General features: G+C 45.9%; 1 protein-coding gene across 3 annotated transcripts in view; it reads right to left on the reverse strand.

Moving 5' to 3' along the window:
- Positions 1–14,646, reverse strand: part of ELP4 (elongator acetyltransferase complex subunit 4) — a 259,081-nt gene extending 244,435 nt beyond the window's left edge. For 2 of the 3 annotated variants that reach the window (XM_090032796.1, XM_090032798.1), the window contains exons 1-2: positions 14,445–14,645; positions 7,899–7,934 (exon numbers count right to left, since the gene is read on the reverse strand). In XM_090032796.1, the coding sequence (XP_089888922.1) occupies positions 7,899–7,934; positions 14,445–14,607 (199 nt within the window). In that variant the 5' untranslated portion in view covers positions 14,608–14,645. Of the gene's footprint in view, positions 1–7,898; positions 7,935–14,444 lie in introns of all 3 variants that reach the window. The other variant, XM_090032797.1, reaches the window with a different exon arrangement.
- Positions 14,647–14,896: the final 250 nt, after the last annotated feature.

A 14,896-nucleotide genomic window follows, 5' to 3' on the forward strand; every position in this document is an offset into this window, starting at 1 on the left:
AAAAGGCTGAATAAGTCAGCATTAAGCAAGGGTCTTGCAAACCAAAAAAAGTAAAATGACAAGACTGTAGTGACATAAACTACCTTCTAGCATAGGGGCAGGCAATTATTTTGGGCAAAGGGCCACTTACTGAGTTTTGGCAAGCCACCTAGGGCCACATGACAGGCAGCCCAGGGGAGATTAATATTAATTTTCTAAATTTTTTAAGGGCTCCGTGGGTTGGATATAATAGCCTGGCAGGCCCCATCCGGCCCCCAGGCCGCATTTTGTCCTGTTCTAGCATCTATTTTTTACTATAAAGGGAAGGCTGTGGGTAAATGAGGAAAAAACAAAAAAAAATATAAAGCTCTTCTAGTAGCACTCTCTATACGAAGTTGTAACCCTAATCATCAGTGGCTAAGGTGCCCTACTAGAAACATGAGTTTTGATGGACTCGTACAGAAGCCCATCCCAAATAACCAACTCTATTTGGGTACCTGGTCATCTGAGCTACAGCAAATATATATCACACTAGCCATATTGCTTTGATATGCTGACACAGACCACAGAAACTGGCAGACCTTAACCACACCAGCACAATCAGCCACAAGGCTTAGGTTTCAGCTTGACTGACTTTTCTCTGCAGTGGCTGGGAACTTTTTTCAGGCCACAGACAGATGTTAGATTTTATTCATAAAAACACCCTTGTAATACTACAAAATGTAAGCACACAGCTATTCAAGCTGTATGTAGCACTAGAAAGACACTTAAGACAAAATAGTAGTACTTCCAAATGGGAACTTGTCTTGTAATGCTTGTACACATAGTGCTTCAGGGATCCCTAGGACACTTAGAATCCATGAACTGCCTCTATTCTTCCTTTCCTCTTCTATAGAGCCCTGCTGCCACTTGTTGCCACCACAGCCAGCAGTGCTGGAGTTGTGCTGATTGAGAAGCTCCCCCTGTCCAGTGGCACTACAAAATAGAGAAAGTTCCATCTTGCATATGAATTTTCATTCTACGAACCTCCATGGACTTGTAGAGGGGAGGCCATGCCTAACAAAACTGGTGTCATTTTATGACCAGATAACTAACCACCTGGAAATGGGACAGGAGGTGGATGTCATCTATTTAGATGTCATCTAGATTTCAGCAAGGCCTTTGATACTGTTTCCCATGAAATCCTCTCAGTTAAGTTGGAGAGTACTGGCCTAGACCAGGCTACAGTGACGTGGGTTGGGACTTGGCTCAGTGGCTGATCCTGGCAAGTCATAATTGATGGGGTGGCCTCATCCTGGAAGGCCATCTCCAGTGGTGTACCCCAGGGGGTCAGTGCTTGGGCCTGTGCTCTTTAACATCTTTATTAATGACCTGGATGAGGAAGTGAAAAGTGCAATAATTAAATTTGCGCATGATACCAAGCTGTGGGGTCAAGTGGGTACATCAGAGGACAGGTCAAGGATTCCAGAAGACCTTGACAGGCTGGTCCTGTGGGCTGAACAAAACCATATGAGGTTCAACAGGCACAAATGCCAGGTCCTCATCTGGGTAGGAAGAACCCTCAGCATACATATACAATGGGTGTTGGTCCACTGGCTGGCACTGCATCCAAAAGGGACCTGGGGGTGTCAACTGACCAGAAGATGAACATGAGCCTCCAGTGTGATGAAGTCAGAAGACAGAACTCTGGCATGCATCAGCAGGTGTGTCACTAACAGATCCAGAGAGGTGTTCCTTCCCCTCTATTCGGCGTTGGTGAGACTACAGCTGAAGTACTGTGTCCAATTCTGGGTACCGCACTTCAAGAAGGATGTGGACAAGCTCAAAAGGGTGCAGAGAAGGGCCACTCACACAATCAAGGACCTGGGAGACAGGCCCCAGGAGGAGAGACTTCAAGATCTGGGTTTGTTCAGCCTAAGCAAAACAAGGCTGAGAGGAGACTCCATAGCCACCTACAAATATGTCAAGGGAGAACACTAGAATCTAGGACAATAACTTTTCAGAAAAGCACCACCCCCCTCCTCCCCTGGGATATGCAGACCAATGGACACAAGCTAGTCGAGGAAAAGTTTTGGCTGGACATAAAGAAAAACTTCTTTTCTGTATGGGTAACTAGAATCTGGAACACACTCCCAGCAAATGTGGTGCAGTCACCATCTCTGGTGGTCTTTAAGAGGAGGTTGGACAAATATCTCATTGAGCTCGTTTGAGCCCAATTACCTCCTGCCCATGTCAGGGGACCGGATTTGATGATCTTCCAGTCCTTCTTTCTATGATTCTATGTTAAGCAGTCTTCACAGAGGTTTGGCTCTCCATTTTCATGGCAACTGAAAGTAGGCCAGACCTTTGCTCTGATCTGGGACTAAGTAAACGGAGGGAGAGGGTAAGACTGTCCTTCATCATAGTATCTTTAGAGCAGTTTTCACAGCTCAAAAATGCTCTATACAAATTAAAAAAATGAGACAAGGGGGCACGCTCAAGGCCGAGTCTCATGCTGGCCTGCCCACCTGTCTCTATGGGGAAGTCTGCCCAGTCTTGCCTGCCACAGCTTTGCTGTTCCATAAACTGTTGGTACGATGCGGGAGAATTCCCATTACTGCCACGATACCAGGGAGTGCTATCTGCTGCTCCGAACCTCCCCTGCACTGCAGCCCATGCCTTGCAGATGGCATCCAGATTAGTACTGTTCCCCAGTCTGAAATCAGAGCAAACTCAGTCCAAAGTTGGACTCCACACACCCACGCATTCATACCACCACCCCTCTCACTGGGGCCTCTGGCATACTGCCCCATACTGAGCCACACGCCACTGCCCTTGCTCCTCCTTAAGCAGCCCCTCTTGGGCCATCAGGCTTCGCTACTCATGTACTTGCCTCGCCAAGCAGTCTTTTAGTTCCCACGAGTTCCCCTACTCTACATGGTCTTGTCTTGTGCCAAACGCTGGGCTAATTCTGCCCCAAGCCCCTCCTCGGGCAACTTTACACTACGCCCCATCCTGAGGTCTCCATCTCATGTTTGCAACCAACTTCTCATGGGGCTGGACCTTGCACTGGCCTTCAGGCTTACTCCCATTTGGCCCTACTCAGCACACCCTGGGACTGTCCTTCAGGCCTATTCACACTTCAGGCTTACTCAGCATCCCCTACATGCACAGCCCTTCAGGCCTACTCTGACTTCAGCCCTACCCTGTGTGGGGCCTCTCAGTGCTCTACTCACTACCCCCTCTAGGGTCTCTGGGATCTCTGCTGGGCTCAGGCACCTACACATGGGCATACCTAGCTCCCACTCCTCCCCCAGCTCTCAGAATTACCCACCAGATGGTGGCTGGCTGGGATTAAGGCACTCCTACCCACCTTTCAGCAGGGAGGTAACTGGCCTGGCATTTCCTGGGGGCTCCCACAACACTAGGAACCCCACCAGACCACCCTTCCCCAACAGGGTGCAGTTTTAAGTCATGCCCAGGACCAAGAGCCTCCTGCTCTTACCTCTAGATGTCCCAGGCCACTCAGTCAGGTGATGTTTCTGCCTGTGCTGGCAGCAGCAAATCGCAGTCTTTATATGCCTAGTGTTCCAAAATGGCTGCCCTCATCAGGCACCTGGTAGCAGCCTGCCTCTGCCCTTAAACTGGCAGGCTGCACTGCCATAAAATGCTATTCAGCACAAACCATTTGCAGCTAAGTTTTGACATAAAATTTAGTGATTTTCTGGAAAAAACATCCATTTCTCATTCAAACTACATAACAAGCCACCAAGACATGTGGTGGGAGAAAGCAAGAAGCATTCACAAATATGGTGTCTGAGGGAAGAATCAGATTGATGTGGAGGGCTACCTCCTTCATCCCAGAAGTTTTTCTGCTGGGGAATGTAGGAAGCAGTAAATCAACCCTACAGAGGGATGGTTCTATTTACCCATGTAGAACTGAACAGAAAATTAAAAGTTACTGAGGCACCCTGTCCATAACATCCTTCTATTACCATCAAGATGTGGGACTGATAATTCTGTAGTATCTAAGGGTGGCTGGAAGATCCTATAGTAGCCTTACAGATCTCTTCATAAGATATGTGATCATTTCACCCATAATATTTCTGTTCCTTTCACTGAGTACATAAGAATCAGAGAAAGCTCCAAATACCTCCTTAAAATGAAGGTCTCTAGTTGGCAATTTATGTTTACTGTGAAGTGGTCAACCGGTCAAGAAGTGGCTTCATTCGGATGTATAGCACAGGCCAAGATCAAGACAGGAATCTACATATTGCTAGAGGACTAACAATCTATTATGCAACAGTGATTAAAAAAATCTTTTCTTATAGGTGAAATACGTCTGCAGTTGTTCAACTGTCTATCAAGAAGAGTGCTAGTGGCCTAAAGCCCCAGTCAAGCATATTGTAAAATAAACACTAGAATGTCCGTTTCCACCTAAATTGTCCCAAATGCACCACGTACCACCAATATTGAACTCTTCAGTTTAAATGTACCGTTAAACACATAATTTAAGAATGCTGTCAAAGACAGTAAGGCAGGGGGTGTTTCTTACCTTCTTAGAGTGAATGACTGGTTTCTCTCTCAACTTTCCAGGTGATGAGTTTGGCAGCAAAAGGAACTGATGTTGCCGAACTCAGGATAGATCTATAACACACTAAGTTTTATATGTGTTTTGCAAGTCTGAGGGGACATTCCAGTTATAATCACACCTCTCATGCATGATTTAGATACATCTGTGGCCTACTCCTTGCCAATCCTCTTGACCACCTTTACCACAAGACAATGATAAGACATAAAGGAGGCCTCTTAGACCATTTTTGAGATAAACGGCCTGGAGGTGGGCTGGATATGAGTGTCTCTCTCATAAAGTTGATTTTCCAACGGGACTTGAACGAAAATAGTTTCATGAAATAAGATTCCAATCACGACTACAATGAACTGAAAGACTAAGTGATCTAGGCCAGGGATATACAATCTGCACAGTTAAGAGCCAGATGTAGCCCATAGAACTGGTGGGGGCTTCACCCACTATGCCCTAGGCTGCAGCTGAGGGCAGTAGTGACAGTAGCTGAGTCATAGCACTGGCTCACCTTAGACCTCAGTTGGGTCATTTCAGTCTGCTTCCGGCGCAAGTTGACAACTGCTGCTCTGGACTGTATTTTCTTAATTCTAAAAATGTTCTGCTGAGTTAGTCAACTCTGACTTTAGAGCAAAATGCTACATAAAAAACCCTATTTTTCTAAGTAGTAACATTTTTTCTATTTTATTAGTAGTGGTATATACCTACATTTCTGATTAATCATATGCTTGAACTGCATGAGATCAGTTATACTCCAGTTCCTTTTTTTAGGCCATATCTCCCCAAGATTTACACAGAAGTCCAGATACATTCTCTTAGCATAGGGGTGTCCAGCTAAAATTAGCTAGTAGGCTACATTCCTTGCCAGCAGACAAGAATGGGTCATCCAGCCCATCGGACTGCGGCCAGGACTGCTGTGGGTATGGCCACCAACCAGGGTACCCCCTCACTCAAATAGCACCAGTGATTGAAAACCACAGATTTGGCGGTGGGAAAAGGGGGACAAGTGGTGGCAGCATTAAGTTCTGGGTGGAGCCCATGCCAGTGGGCTTCATGATCTACTTCTTTAGGCCAAAACAAGCGCTCTGACAACTGGGAGAAGCCCTGTAGGCTAGATGACTCACCTTCTCAGAACTTATGTTTGACACTCTTACCTTACAGCCCAAAAACATTGCCTACCTCTGTTGAAGTGCCGAAAAAAACACAATGAAAACAGCTTGTGCCTCCCCGCCCTGACCCCAGCTGTCTCCCGGCCCTGAGCTCTGGAAGGCAGTAGGTGCCGGCACTGTGCTTGTTGGCTGCGGCGGGGAGGCAGCAGCTATTTGCAGTGTCCTGACTGCAGCCAGCCCAGGCTCTGGGGTAGCTGCTGCCAGCCATGGTGCCCAGGTTGTTTGCAGCAGGGCTTGCAGCCTCCTAGCCACCTGCTGGGAGCAGTCCGGGCTCTGTGGCTGGCAGCAGCTGCCTAGAGCCCAGGCTGGCGGTCGCGTGCCAGGCAAAATGGCCTTGCATGCTATGTTTGGCATGCGTCCCGGGGGTTGTTGACCCCTGCCTTACAGGAACAGGTCTATCCTAATTAGTAGCTTCTCTAGACTCGGTGATCAACCAGCTGTATTACTTCAACAAAACATGTCAATATTGAATCTAGACCAAATGTACATGTTAGTTCAGAGCACTGGTTTTGTAGGTTTTTAACAATGTCTTCTGAGCCATATGCAACTGTCAGAACCCTAGATATATGTCATATCATCTCTATAATTCTACTATCTACACTTGAATACAGAGATGATATGACATGTATCCAGGGCTCTGGCATCTTGGCGTCTACTGAAAATACATGTAAAATTGCAAGAGAGTATTCTACTGAAAATACATCTTACAGTAGCAGAAGTTCAAGAAGCTCTTAGTGACTCTCTACTGTATCTTTAGTAGATCACCAGACTATGCAAGTCTCAAAAAAATGGGAAGTTTTGGCAAGATAATGTTGTAATATTGGATTCTGAGGAGAAACCTGAAATATTAATCTCCTTATAGACTCAGTAAAAGACAGTGATATTTGCTGCATATTATTGTTTTCCTGGGTCACAAAGAATCTTGTGCTCTTTGTAAAATATTTGCATCTCCCTGACTTCTTTCAGTATGTAGTAGATTAGCACTGTAGCCATTATCTTCTGATGCAGTGAAAGGTCTCATTAATAGTATTGGTTTTAATTTACTTTGGAGAAAATATAAACTTGTCTAAGGGACAATAACAAATTCAACTGCTTATCCATTTTTATTCCAAACAGCCATTTTCTGGAGTGGCTCACTTCCAGACAGTGCTTCATTTTCTAAAAACATAAGCAGCTCAAATGTTAGTCACTCACTTGTTACTAACTCTGGGGAGTTTATTTGTGAGTCTGAAGCATCTTGTACAAAGCCCCGACTTCAGAGATTTACTACTACTCAGAAAGAACATAAAGGGGAGAGACTCATTCATGTGAGCTCTTTATGATTCTGTGGTATCTCATTAAGACCTGATTGTCAAAAGACACTTTAGCAGTGCCTGGACCAAACCTTTAACAAAGTGAGAGGTCCGGTGTCTGCTTGGGAGGGAGGCGGGTGAGGTTGGAAGAAGTGTGTTTCACTGGGGAGATTGAAATAATAGTCTATACAACCTCTATGTTTCAATAAGGAAAATTGACTTTTTATGATGTCCTGTGGAACCCAGAAGGTTGAAAGAAAGAGAAGGGGGAAAAAAGGTATGCCTTATCCCAAGGAAAGGCATCAGCATTACTTACCCCCACATTCCTTGCTGCTGTATCCAGGCTTAGGAAGCCAGTTTCCAGAAAGGTTCTAGGAGCTACCATCGTTTATAGCAACTGACACCTTGCATATGAAACAGCTGAGACAAAGAGCTCTACAAGCTTTTCTGCCATCTCAGTCTGAACCTTGTGTATGTGCTAGCCAGAATCAGGTTCCTACCAACACCTTCCCTTGAGACTCAAAGTGAAACTTTTCTGCTTTTTTTTTTTGCAAGCTGTGCAGTAGAGAAGTTCAACAGCTGAGAGAGGAGAAGGGGTGAGGGAGGGCCTTTAAAAAGATTGACTCTGGATTCCAGCTGCTGATTCAGATTTTTTCTTTTGTGTTTAGCAGTTTTGAAGAGAAAAACTTGAAAGACATTAGGAAAAACATAACTTAGCAAAAAATATTATGACATCTATGAAAGTGCTGTTACAGAAAGAAAATGAAGTCTGCTATGTATACTGTAAGAAAAAAAGAAGGAAAGAAAGAAAGAAAGAAATACTGTATCATAGCTACATAAAATACTAGGAAACTGCATTAAAGTATAGCATGATATTTTCATACATTCCATACTAACCAATAAGAAGAAGGGTTCCAACAGCTAACCCTCCACCTAGAAACAAAACAAAACCAAGAACAAAGTAAGACTACATTTTAGTATAACATTAAAGAACAATTAAGTTCTCTTAGTTTATAAATCAAAGAAAGGTGATACAGTGAATTTAAAAATGTAAATGTGAACAACATTTTAATTACCTTTGCAATACTTCCTACAATTCTCTATTATGAAATAATTACATATTACATGTAATTATATATTACACATTACAATTACTTTCACAATATATTGTACCACTCTTTTTATGGTGAAAAGATCCTGCAGAGTTCTACCCAACTGAACTTAAGTACCATTATAACAATGTAGGGCCTGAGCCAGCAACCCATTCCTTTAATTGTAATACTGTCATTAATTTTTACTCGTATGAATAACAGGATCAGGATCTATTTATAGTAGAGGTTTACAGTACTAACTTTGTGCCCAACAAATAAATGTGCAAAAAAGGGATCACTGAAATCCCACTGAACTCACTGGGCAAAATTTTAGCTTCTTTAAGGAAATGGTAAAATTCCTGTTACCGACATGAGAACTATTATTTTGCATATACAGAGATGTCACAATATATCAAGCAAAGTCAAAATGAAACCATTCCCTTATTGGTGCTTCCTTGCAAATATATGTAGGATTGGATAAACATAATTAGTTTAGAATAAAAATATGCTGTACATTTTTTAAAGACCATTAATGCTTTATCATTCTAAAAGATTTACATTAACCCAGCGGTGCTCAACCTACAGCTCGCAGGCTGGATTTAGTTGCTGTGTGGAGGATCAACAACAGCACTGCCTGGTGCATCTCTTTCCTTGCCCTTTGCCACATGGCTGATCCACTTTATGGACCTCCTTGCTCCCCGCTCTCATACCACAGGTGCTGTTTTACCAGAAATAAGCTTTCTTCCTTTCTCCCTTCCCCACTCTTCCCCTTTCCCTCTGACATTGGCAAGCACCTCCCTTCCCCCATTTCCTTACAGGGAGTGGTGAGCCATGGTGCAGCCAGGTCCCAAGTACCTGGCCTGCCGCTCTAAAAGGTTAGGAAACACTGTACGAAGGTGTCATAATGTACTATTCACTGATTATCAAATAGAATATAATAATATCCATATTACCACACATTCTAATCTATATGGATTTTAATACAGAACATAATATAAGAACATAGGCATGGAGGGGACCTCCTTGGTTACTGAATCTAGTCCCTTGCTATCATCAGCAACCAGGTTATGAGAATATATACACTCACTGAGCTTTACCTTAAAACCAGTTAGGTTTTTCACACACATTTGTAAAAGCCAATGGTGTATCTGCAAGATGACCTAAGTTAAGACAAACATATTTTTGCCTTATAACTACCTTAACAGGACCAGTTTTCTTGCTTCTTAACTCAGACCCGAGACTATGACATGCTAGTGCATCAGTTTCTTCTACAAAGAGTAACAACATTTATTAGCCCAAACACAAATTTATACAGGCATAATTTTGGTAATGAACGTACGGAAGCTTAATAATTTGCTTGCCTGCTAATCAATTAATATTTTTCACCAGACAAATAAAAGTAAGTAGAGAGAGAGAGAGAGAGAGAAAGCGTGCGTGCAAAACAAGCTCTGCTACCTGAAACTCATAATTTAGAGTTATACCCATGTCTTATATTGGGTGAAAAAGATTTAAAGAAAAAAAGTTTGGATTTCAAGGTATTTTTATTCTAAAGAAATAAAGAAACCAGAGCCAAGTGACCAGGAGCTCTTGGGGACTCTGGGGTGGAAAAACCATATGGGTCTGTCCAGGAAAGGGGTGGTCTTGGAGAGCAAGACCACTGCTCCATATTGTTTAAGTTATTGAGGTAGGGGAGAACACAAAACAAACCCAGCCAGTCTACAGCTGCCGCCAGGGCCATTAAACTCATCTAGGAGCTGCAACTGGTCTAATCAGGCTAAGACGGTACTCCAGACCACCGAGGAGTCCAGACATGGCATGTGACCAACAGGTTGATGCTTGGAAGGGATGTAGGGGACATGGAGCCCAAGGGACATCCGTCCAGAGTGCTCTCTTATGAGCATGGGTCATACAGGAGCATCCCACATTATCTGTTAAGAGCAAGATGTGGCAGGCGAGCAACGGGAATTTCCCATAGAAGACTGCACACGGTGGATGCTAGTGTCTGAGGTAGACAAAACCCAAGTGTGGACCACCTGGCCCTGAGCTGCTCAGGGGCAGTTGCTCAGGCTTAGATGTGCACACCACTCAAAATAGGAAGAGTTGAGGCTAGAATAACAAATGTGATTGTTGCTATTTCAAAGAAGAGACTGAGATTACGACAAGTGATAGGTGTTTTCATAGTATGCATGTATGGAATGAAGCAATATGATACAGAAAATACTGGCCAATATGATTTTTGGAAGTACAACATTCCCAAGGAATAGAAATATATAGCTATCTATTGAATATTCACTGTTATAGTATGTACTAAAAAGAACACTTTATTGCAGACTTAGAAATCTGTTAAAAGTATGAATCAACCCAATTTGTAGGGAACATCAAGTGTATATATGTAAATAAAACTACCACTAAGCTAATACTTAGTATTTGTATAACTACTTGGATCTTTAATTTTAAGCCATCTATTATTTAATCACATGATTCTGAACTACTCAAAACAAAACAGCTTCCAGCATGAGACGCTAAACTATTATAATGGATAAAAAATACCTATTTGGTCATGGAATATATGTAGATATATACCATAACCCGCTAGAGTGCTCAAGCACATCTCTAAAAGGCCTAAGGTCTGCTGGGTCAGATACTGCAGATACTCCCTCCTTTTGGGATAATGTTTGACATTAAAAGAAAAAAAAATAGCTGCCAATGTTGAGATGAGCTTATTTTTAATTTTAATTTTTAATTTTTATTACTTCAAGGAAGCTGCTGCACAGTCCTATTTTTGCTTAACAGTTTCTTTTTAGGACTGAGATAATGCTATGGTACAGGCTTTAACTGTGACTACAAATATGTGCTACTGGCAGGATTTCACTAACAGGAGCTAATGTCATGCCTCTGTCTAAAAGCTTCTAGCCTTTGTAAATGCCTAATTCAGGCAAAATTTAGAGAGTAGAATGTTTTTCCATGCAGATTTTTAAAAATTTTTGCAAAATAACGGTGCCAAGCATATTATGGCAAATTCCCATGCAGCATTTTGCCAATGATTTGTGAAATTACTACCAAGCAAGGGGAGAGAAAAATCTATAAAGCACTCATAAAGCTACCAATAACATAAAAACATTGTGTAGATGAGTCAGAAGAGATAATTTTCTTAAGAACAGGAGGCTTAGTGCAGGTATGCAGAGTTTTGAAGGCCTCGCACTTTACTTTCTCTCTTGGAATCAAAATGTCCCTATCCCATTCATTGTTGTCCTTGCCTGGAATGGGAAGTTACTAAGCACTTGAAGAGAAGATATATGTATCAGATGGCACACAAGATGTGAAGGAAGACGTTTCTCAATTTACTTAACAAATAAATCACTAATTATGTCAGGAAGGAGAGTAATTTGAGGGACTGATCATGTAGGGAGCTCTCCACATGTTCTGATCCACTGTATACATGTAAATTGAAGTGGTCAGCTAAGTCTTACATTTATATCATCGACTAGCCAATTTCCCATCAAGAATGACATGGGGAGGGGGGTGTGAGCGGGCAGGGATGGAGCACAGTGTCCACACCTGCCGCATCTGGGTCTGCTCTCCCCTTCCTGCTGCAGCAGTGGGAGGAGGGGAGAAGCAGACCTGGGGCTGATGCAGGAGGTGTAGGGGGGACTGGGCCCAAGGATGGGGAGAAGCCAGCCCACCATGGCAGTGGGGCGGGGAGGAGGGGGTAGCAGTAGGCCTGGGCCAACACAGTGGTGGCAGGGAGATGGGAGGAGTGGGCTCAGGGCTGATGCAGGGGTGGGGGAGAAGAGGCCCACTCCTCCCCACCTGCCACCACAACTGTGTCGGCCTGGGCCTTCTCTTCCACCCCGCCCACCGCTGTGCCACGCCTACTCTCCCCCCGCTACACTGGGCTCACTCCTCCCCACACCGCTGCTGTGTTGGCCCTGCAAGTAGCGACAATGGAAGTGGGGAGGGGCAGGTCAGGGCCAGCGCCAGTGCATCCCGACCCTGCCAACCCCCTGCTGCTGCTGCCTCTAAGGAGTAAGGGGCTGGGGCCAGGCCAGCTTCAGTGGCATCACCCCCCACCCTGCAAGGAGTGGGTTCGGGGCTGACCCCCTCTGTCCCCACCATCATGGCAGCACTGTGTGGTGGCGCCACCACCTGTCTCAGTGCTGCATGTGCAGTCTGATTGGTTGTTTCAGTCAGCCAATCCGAGTGCAAATAAAGCGTTATGGACAGACAGGCAGACAGATAGATTAAGCCTTTTATAATATTAGAACAATATTTTTACAACTGTATAGTGCTAATATTAAGCATTTCTGCTGAGGAGGAAGTTTTTGTTTTGTTTTCTCTCCCTCCTAAGGCTCTATCTCTAGATACTAGGATACCAAATGCAAGTGTTATTTCAGTTTTTTTCAACAGAATATGCAGGCCCTTAATGTGTATCACCTCATATACAGATGCTTCCACCTAGTAAACTGACAGAACTGAAGACATCTCCCTCCAGGCATAAGAAGCCGAGTCAAGCCTACCAGTCTTTGTACCTAAAGTCCTGTCTACGCTGAAGACTTGCTTCCAGAGCCATTGGTAACCATCACAGAGGTGTCTGTCCTTCTGCAGTCCCTTAACACAGACAGGCAAACCCTCTCTCTGTACTAGACCAGTGATTCTCAACCAGGGCACCATAGCACTGTGGGGTGCCCCGAGATCCTTTCAGGGTGCTGTGGGGTACCATGCACTGTTAGGTGTGTCAACATGATTCACAAGCTAACGCCAGAGATTTTAAATTGAAATCTACACAGCGTGAAAAACACACGGACCTGCTGGGGTCTTTCTGAGTTTTTGCCACAGAAGAATCGCTCTGTTATTTTTCCATAGAAACAGCATGAAAACTAAGAGTTGGCATTTTCAGAGAGGGCCCTTGAACATATCGAGGGAGCCCTTGAGTCTGAAGAAGTAGAGGTGCACCAATATATCAGGTGCCTATTGGACTGGCACCAAGAAAAGGGAAATTTACATGATTAGCTATTGACTTTTTTTGGCGGTTGTAGTTTATAATGTTCCCTGATTATTATGCCTTTTGGCCAGGGCCCCTGGACGCCTGGGTTCTGTCCCGCAAGCCAGGGTGACCCTAGACACCCCCATCCCTTCACCAGTGAGCTGGGCTGGGCTGGGCTGGAGCACAGCAGCTGCTGTGGTGTCCTGGGTGCTGGTGTGATGCAGCATGGAGCAGACTGCAGGCAGGGGCCAGGGTGGGCACTGCAAGAGGTGCTGAATGCCACACTTGTGACTGGGGTTGGTGGAGCTCAGCTGCCTGGCCTGGCCCAGTGCAACTCAACCTGCAGTTAATGTTGGTTATCAGATCGGTGTTGGCTGATTAGGGTTGCCAGCCCTCCAGGATTGCCTTGTAGTCTCCAGGAATTAGACATAAATTTCCAGGAGACCGAGTCACCCGGGAGATCAATGATAGGGAATTCATTAAAATAAATATTAAGTGTTGAATCTGATTTATACAGTTGTGTGTTACTTTTACATTTTAAAAACCCACCGGACATTTGCCTTTCTGATGTAAAGTCAACACACTGTAATCCATTCTGTGATGAAACCCCTCCAGAACAGATTCAGAGTTGGCAACCCTACGGCCAATATGGCTGGTTAATAATCGGCCATCGGTATCCGCCAAGAAAATCTTTATCAGTGCACCCCTATAAAAGCCGCCATCCAAGAGCAGAGGTTCCCAACCCTGGCCTGCAGCACCAAGGCTACAAAGGGTTGGCTGCTGGTGCATAGGAGAGTTGGCTGCCACACCAGAAGGCCAGAAGCAACCATCATATTCGGTATCAAAAAGGATATATAAAAACGGGCTGCAGGTCCACAGTATGCCAGTCACTTCTGGACTGCAGTTTGCCAGCCCACAGTCACTTCCAGTCTGCGGTCTAAAAAGATTGGGAACCACTGTCCTAGGGGAACTCACTGGGTCAATATTGGTGTCAATCACAGCAGCTGATCACACCAAACCTAAACACAAACTCAAGTAATCAACTTGAGCAAGAGGCTTCCCCATTCAATACCATCCTCCCACTTCCCAACCAGAGCCAAGCAGAGCGGCGTCTTGTAACTGCCGACTACAGCCCCCAAGTCATCCCCTGCTCATGGGCAACTTGAGTGAAGAGCCAGACAGGAGCCGCGGCCTGTCACAGGGGTGGGGGGAGCGCTCGCATAGGGCAGGCACGGGGGGTGCAGTGGGCTCAGGCAGGGGGCTCCCGCCGCCCCAGGGGCCGCCCGAGGACACGCGCGGCGCCGACCCGCGGCAGGGCTGGGAGGGGAGAGGGACGCGGCGGGGCGAGCGAAGCCCCTGGGCACGCACCTAGCACAGCGTCCAGGGACGGCACCCCGCTGGAGAGGAGCAGCTGGCCGCGGCGCAGCGAGGGCCGTGTGCCCGGCAGAGCGGCCAGGCCCGGCTCGCCCGCCCGACGGAAGCTAGGAGCTACCCCGCGCCGCACCGCGCCGCCCGTCGCCAAGGCCGCCATCTTGGCCGGCGGCCCGTTGACAGGGGGCCAGGCACGCCGGCAGCCCCGCCCAATGGGGCAGCGGCGCGGCGAGCTCTCGGCCAATGGGGAGGCACGTTGTTGACGGGCGGTGGGGGTGAGGCTAGGCTTTCCGGGCAAGCGGGCAGGTGAGCGAATGCGCAAGGAGGCAGGCGGTGCGGGGGAGGGTGTTGTCTGCCTATACGGGCCAGGGCCGTCGCTGAAAGGGGCCTTGGCCGCGTTGGGTGTGGGAGGCGGTGGCGGATCCCCCCCCAGAGTCGCCCCGCGCGCT

This window comes from Crocodylus siamensis, chromosome 2 (assembly GCF_052110815.1).
Source record: "Crocodylus siamensis isolate JL-2025a chromosome 2, ASM5211081v1, whole genome shotgun sequence".
NCBI classification, from domain to species: domain Eukaryota; kingdom Metazoa; phylum Chordata; order Crocodylia; family Crocodylidae; genus Crocodylus; species Crocodylus siamensis.